The sequence below is a fragment of the Chiloscyllium plagiosum genome, unplaced genomic scaffold (assembly GCF_037043375.1).
Source record: "Chiloscyllium plagiosum isolate Xiang-an unplaced genomic scaffold, Cpla_swu_hap1 HiC_scaffold_35, whole genome shotgun sequence".
Taxonomy (NCBI): domain Eukaryota; kingdom Metazoa; phylum Chordata; class Chondrichthyes; order Orectolobiformes; family Hemiscylliidae; genus Chiloscyllium; species Chiloscyllium plagiosum.
This window is the reverse complement of record NW_028270173.1, coordinates 21,763,157-21,770,277: the sequence shown is the minus strand read 5'-3', so window position 1 is coordinate 21,770,277 and position 7,121 is coordinate 21,763,157. Positions and strand designations below refer to the sequence as shown.

The following is a 7,121-nucleotide window of genomic DNA, read 5'->3' as shown; positions in this document are numbered from 1 at the left end:
TGTGAACATGGACGCAAAACGCAGCCATTCAGCACTTTGAATTTGCTCTGCCATTGGCTGATTTGATTTGATTTGAACATGAAGTCTACGTTCCAGCATGTTCTTGATGATCTTCATCCCAGTGATAATCAAAAATATATCTACTTACAGGTTAAAAAAAACGTAAGAATTCTACATTACATTTTTTATGAGGCACGGCATTTCCAAACTTGCATTCCTTTCAGAGAAATCAGTTCTCACCATCACTGTCTAAATGAACCACACCTTATTTTGCAACCCTTGCTCTAATATTCGGATCAGGATAGGGTAGGGCTACTCTGTTATTTTTCAAAAAAAAGGCTGTTTTTCAATAATGTCTGCAGCGTGCAAAGAGACACCGAGGCTTGTATTGTCTCTGTACAGGTTCGAAATGTGCACAATCAAATTTCTTAAGGTCTCATGGCCGAAATGAATTTTGACAGACTTACTCATATTGACGACAATCCTTTCGTGTTTTCTTTGCTTTAGGAAAACCTGTGTGTAAAATGAAATGAAGTTTCTGGGAGTTTAATAATGCAGCTGTATAATATAAAAGCCATTCATTTTGCTGGAAAGAATAACATTTTAATGGATATTTTGGTAAAAGCTAATGTGAATTAAACCAATGTGTTAAAACGTCCTGATTGAAGCAGCTTTAAGTGTAATATCACTGCTCTGGCAATCAATGTATTTCATTTCATTAACTTTGGTGAGCCATAGAAATCATGTCGAAAAGTTCTTTCGAATACTATGTCAAACTGCCTCTTAAGAATGCCTTTCCATTGTTCAACAGATGCATTAGATCACTAGAGAAAGAGAAGGGTAAGATGAGAAAGTTACAACTGAGGGCTGACATGGCACTGTTGTACAATCTCTCACGCTGGGCTAGTTGGCCTGGTTCCAATTCTGTTTCTCCACTGCGCTCTCCTTGCACACGTTGATTTAAACGGCAGAAACGTGATGCTTTGTAGCTACCTGAAAGAATAACTTACTCTCCGCATCGAATTAAAGTTAAGCCAAAATAATTGGGTCTCTCGTGTTTCTCTCAGAGATTAGTGCCTCTGGAAGCTGGGAGTCATTGTCCCTGATTCTCTCTGGATCACAGAGCACACTTTAAATGCTGCACAGTGACTTGTTTGGTAGGAATAGTGTGTTTAATGAGATCTGCTCACTCCCTCACCAGAGGATTGGCTTCTATATAAGCCAAGTGCCTTTCAATGCTTTGCCTCATTTTGACTGCTTCCGCTTTCACCTGAAAATGGGATCACAGGCACTTCCGATGGAAATTCTCTTTCCCATTCTTGCAATCGTTGGAATTCCTGGTAAGTGGTTAAACGTTCTGTGACATTTTTATTGCTGGTTCTGCGTTGAATTTCGTTTCAGTAATTTGCAGCTGTACCCCACGATTTCATCTCCTGCATATTTGCTGCGTTTACCTGTTCTTCATTAACATCAGTTTCAATTTGAGTGCAGTTTGTCCTAACCCACCCTCTGGTTTGGAACCACTTGTGTTTAGCCTGAACAAAGAGGATTGCAATGAAATGAAATAGATTTAGCTACAGTAAACTGGATGGATAGATTCACAGAAATGCTTGCAATGGCAGACATTTAAGGGACTAATTCATGACTCTTGGCAAAAACAAAATATATCCCAGTAAGGAGGAAAGATTCCACAAGTGCGATAAACCCGACATGTTAAACAAAGGAAAGTCAGAGCATATTGAGTTGAAAGATAAAGCACACACAGATGCAGAAATCAGGCCTGCAAACTGAGGTAAATTCACAAGTCAGCAAAGTAGGACTGAAGAAAGAGAGAAAATAAACTGAGAGCCAGCTACCAAGGAATATAAACACTGACTGTAAGAGCTTTTATAAATATGTAAAAAGGAAGAGAGTGATCAGAGTGAAACTGACTTGGGGAGATAATCACAAGGTACCAGGAACTGGCAGAGCGCTTATACAGATATTTTGCATCACACTTTACAGTGGATGGTACTTCGAACATGTCATTGATTCTAAAGAATATAGTGGAGAACCTGATGCTCACCTCAATCACTAAAGAAGGAGGATGAGACAACCTAATGATGTTAAAGACAAATAAGTTCCCTAGCCCTGATGGTTTGCAGCCTCGGATGAAAAAGAGGTATGTATATAAATAATGGATGCATGAGATGAGATTCCCTACAGTATGGAAAGAGGCTCTTTGACCCAACACGTCCACGCTGACCCTCCAAAGAGTAACTCATCCCCTTAAGTTTACCACTGACTAATGCACCTAACACTATGGGCAATTGAGCATGGCCAATTCACTTGAACTTCATACCATTGGATTGAAAGAGGAGACCTGCATAGACACGGGGAGAATCTGCAAACGCCAGTCATGCAGTCACCTGAAGTGGGATTTGAAACCAGGTCCGTGGCGCTGTGAGGTTGCAGTGCTAGCCTATGAGCCACCATGCCGCATTGTGTGTAATTTCCCCAAATCCTTGGAATTGGAATAGCACCAGAATTAACGGTTTCATGCCAGCTGTATTCAAAAAGGCGGGGGGAGGTGTGAGCAAAGAATAACTATATCTATCGTAGAAAATGTATTGGAATCAATTACTAAAGATAGGATAGCATTATATTTGAAAAATATTAATCTCATCCAGCAGACAGGACAGCTTTATGAAAGTGAAATTTTGTTTGACAAATTGATTTGATTGTTTTAAGGAAGACTCAACCAGTATAGATATAGCGGCAACTGGAGATGTGTTCTTCTTGATGTTTCAGAATCCCCTCAACAAGGTAGCCACCGAAGGTTCAACCATTAAATAAGATCCCCATGCTATTGGAGGTCGTGCATTGTTCTGGATAGAGAATTGGCCACACGCAAAGAAGTAATGATTGAGGATAAGGTTTTTTATTGAGTTTGGCGTTCTGTGAACATTGGTTTCCACAGGGATCTGACTGCAACTCTTCACAGTATCCATTAATGGCTTGAAGGAAGAAAGTGAATGCACGATGGCCAAATTTGCAGATGACCCCAAACAGAAGTGGCAAGGCAGACTATGAGAGGAACGTCAGCAGTTTACAGCGAGATATTGATGGGGATTGCGGGCAACAAGTTGGGAAATGGAGTCAAACATGCGATCAGGTGAAGATGTTCATTCTGGAAAGTAGGACAAGAGACAGAGTTTTATTTCATGATAAAAAAAACTGCAGAAAGCTGGAACACAAAGGGATACTTATGCATCGAACATACAAAGCTAGCACACAGGTGCAGCCGGTAATCTGGAAGGAAATGGAATGTTAAGCCTAATTTCAAGAGTTGATTTGATTTGATTTACTTTAGTCGCATGTACCTGAGTACAGTAAAAAAAAAAGTTTGTTTTGCGAGCAGTACGGACAGATCATAGCAAACAATACCATACAGATCATGGGTGTTCAGATGATCTGAAACATACAGGTTACAAATGCACAGGGATTTTACAACACAAGATCAACATTAGCAAAGTCAACATTATTTGAAGTTAGAGAGACCATTCAGCACTCGAATATTCAGAAACTTTTCTTGAACCTGTTCATACGTGTATTCATTGGAGTGTAAGAGTAGGGAAATCTTACTGCTATTGTACAAGGTATTGGTGAGACCAGATCAGGATTTCTGTGAGCAGCTTTGATTCTGTTATTGAAAGAAAGATAACATTTCAGAAAAATCAGATCAGATAGGGATTTTTAGGTCGATCACATATATGGAGGGAATGTACAATGACTAAAGGCTAAACATTTTGGGAGTCCACTAAATGGTTTTTAAAAGAACGAGAGGTGATCTCGTTTAGACATATCAGATTCTTCAGGGGCTTGTCGGGGTAAATGCTGTGAAGGTGTTTCCACTGATGGGAGAGTGCTTTCACTGTTCCTGCTTCCACCTGAAAATGGGATCAAAAGTACTTTCTGATGGAAATTGTCAATCTCACCCTTGTGATCCTTGAAATTCCTGTTAACTGGTGACGAGCTGTTGTGGCATTCTTCTTGTCTGTTCTATTTGGGGAGAGCCAAAAGGGCATAGTCTCAGAAGAAAGTTGTGTCAATTTCAGACTGAGGTGAGGAGGAACACTTGCTCTCCAGGGGTTGTGAGCACTGAGGGAGCTATGTAGGGAGAGTCCTTATGTATATTTAATGCTGAAGTCGACAGTTTATTGATGACAGTGGCAGACATTTTAAGAAGGCAACTTTTTTGACGGCCATTAACCAGAGAAAAGGAATGCTGGAACACATGGATTAGGAGTAGGAATAGACCAATTGGTCGTTTGAACACCTTCTGACTTTCGGGAGGATACTGGCTGATCTGAATGAGCTGCATCCTCCTGCCTGCATTCCATGGGGGTCGACTCACTGATGTATGCAAAATTTATCCAACTCAGTCCCGTAGGCCCAGCCCTCACGACCTTTCGAGGAAGAGGATTTCACATCATCACCATTCTCTGAGAGAAGACAAACTTCCTTATCTCTGTTTGAAAAGAGAAACTGCTCATCCTTAAACCGTGTCCCCTTCTTTATATCCTTCCTCTCAAGAAGAAACTCGCTCCTGGTATTTTAATTTTTGCATTCCCATCAAGGTTTTAGATGTTTCAGTGAGATCACAACATTCTTCTGGACTCAAACTCATATAGGCATAACCTTTCTTCGCAAAATTAGTCTTTAATCAATGGAATGAGACAAATGAATCCTCTCTGAGCTGCTTCAAAAGCAATAAGATGTGTTTTCTTGAAACGGGAGATTAAGTGGTGCAAAGTGTTAACCACTTTTATATTATTCCTGAAATCGTCTTGCAATTACTCTAACCTTATCCCTAACCTTAAGCCAATTACGCCCAGGACAGAGACCATGGATTACAAATGAAATGTCATTGTTCTTCACAGTTGTACAAGTATATAATTACATACAGCATCCCACAATCTTGACTGTCAATCGCTGACAGTGTGCCTCCTGCTGGGCGTTTTGACACATTTCACGATTGGATTTTCTTTCCAGCGAACCTGATGACAGTGCTGATTCTTTCCCAAGGGAAGTGCGGCCTTTCCGAAGGAGTCACTCGTTACATGACTGCCATGGCAACGGGAGATCTGATGGTCCTTGTCTTCAACGTGATCGTGAGCCAGATCATCAGGGATTATTTCCCGGGATCGCTGCTGAACTACACCCCCGCCTGCCGACTCAATGTCTTCCTGCAAGGGTTCAGCCTCCAACTCTCCATCTGGTTTACCATCGCCTTCACCTTTGATCGCTTTGTAGCAATTTGCTGCAACAAATTAAAGGTGTGTTATTGCACGAAAAGAACAGCCAATATCGTTATAATCATCATGAGCGCTCTTAACATCATGGTCAACATCCCCTTGCCTTTTCGCTATGAGCCCACTCACGTTCTGAACAATGTACAGTGGGGCTGCCGAACAGTCGCCAGATACCTCACTTCACCAGCCTGGGCAGCTCACCGGTGGCTCACCAACATCTCAAACTTGTTTCTTCCTATTCCCCTGCTGCTGCTGTTGAACTCTCTCACTGCCCACCACATCCTAGTGGCCAGCAGAGCTCGCCGGGCCCTGAAGAGCAGCAGAGGTGGTGCTGGGGAAATGGGCAGAGACCCTGAGCTGAAGAGCAGGAAGACCTCCATCATTCTGCTCTTTACCATCTCCGGCTGCTTTATGGTGCTGTCGGCACCCATCACTGTCATCCACATCTGTGTCGGTGTTTCTCAGCTTGTGGCATTCCAAGGTTCAAGCTCACTTTATGTGGCAATCAGGGTCGCGTTCCTGCTGCTGTGCACCAGCTCCTGCACAAACACCTGTATTTATGCACTGACCCAGAGGAGATTCAGGGAGGAGATGAAAAATATGCTTAAATATCCCTCCTCGCTGCTCTGTAAACCACGATACTAATTTACATTGACATGGGGAGGTGCTGATGTAATGATAAACTCACTGGGCCCACAATCCAGAAACCAACGCTAAAATCCTGGATGCCTAGATTGAAATCACATCATTTGTGAAATTTCAATTCAATAAAAAAGCTATATTTACTGTCTGGCCATTAGTGATTGTCAAGCCTGAACGTTAATTGCCATTTCAGAACGAAGGGATGGAATTCTGGTACCTTTACCTGGTCTGCTTACCTGTGGCATCAGGTCCATGGTCATCTGGGTTACTCATAGCTGCCCTCTAGGCAATAGATGTCAACCTTACTGGTGATAACAGTCTCTCAAATGAACAAAACACATTTGTACCCCATCTATTTTTTGTAATTCTCAATGCAACTCATATGATCCTGAAAGCCTGGGCGAAGCCCCATCTATTTCAGAGTTGCAGAATAACACACGCACAGTCATGGAGATTAAGATTACGGAAACAGACCCTTCAGCCCAACGTGTCCATTCCAATCCGATGTCCTAACCAAATCTAGTCCCATTTGCCTGCATTTTGCCCATATCCTTCTGAACCCTTCCTATTCATAGACATATCCAAATGCCTTTTATATGCTGTTATTGTACCAGCCTCCACCACTTCCTCTGGCAGCTCATTCCATACAGGCACCGCCCTCTGTGTGAAAAAGTTGCGCCTTAGGTACCTTTTATATCTTTCCCCTCTCACCTCTAGTTAAGGACTCCCCCCCCCCCCCCCCCCCCACCCCAGGGAAAAGACCTTGTCTATTCACCCTATCCATGCCCCTCATGATTTTATAAACCTCTATGAATTCACCCCTCAGCTTCCAGCGAAAACAGCCCCAGTCTATTCAGCCTCTCCCTTTGGCTCAAATCTTCCAAACCTAGCAACATCCTTGTAAATCTTTTCTTAACATATGACCAATTTGGTTCAACTATCTGCAAATGATGGGATGTACAGTAAATTTAAACCAGATGTTAGCAAGACCACAATTTTCAAGTTTAATGTGGTTTTTGCAGTCACATTGACAGTTTGGGGGTAATACTGATTGCATCGAAGAGATCAACTGGGATAATACCAGATACAAATTCCCTATAACTGTGAAGCAGAAATATAAGCATTGGATTTATTTCTTTGGATATAATCCATCTACCAGGCCGACTGTCAAGGAAAGGCCGCTAG

General features: G+C 42.1%; 1 protein-coding gene across 1 annotated transcript; it reads left to right on the top strand.

The window, feature by feature from the left end:
* Positions 1 to 1,276: 1,276 nt before the first annotated feature.
* Positions 1,277 to 5,939, top strand: LOC148140444 (uncharacterized). The gene is made up of 2 exons (XM_087978948.1): positions 1,277 to 1,340; positions 5,068 to 5,939. The coding sequence occupies exons 1-2, from the start codon at positions 1,277 to 1,279 to the stop codon at positions 5,937 to 5,939; spliced, it is 936 nt and encodes a 311-aa protein (XP_087835074.1).
* The last annotated feature ends 1,182 nt before the right edge of the window (positions 5,940 to 7,121 follow it).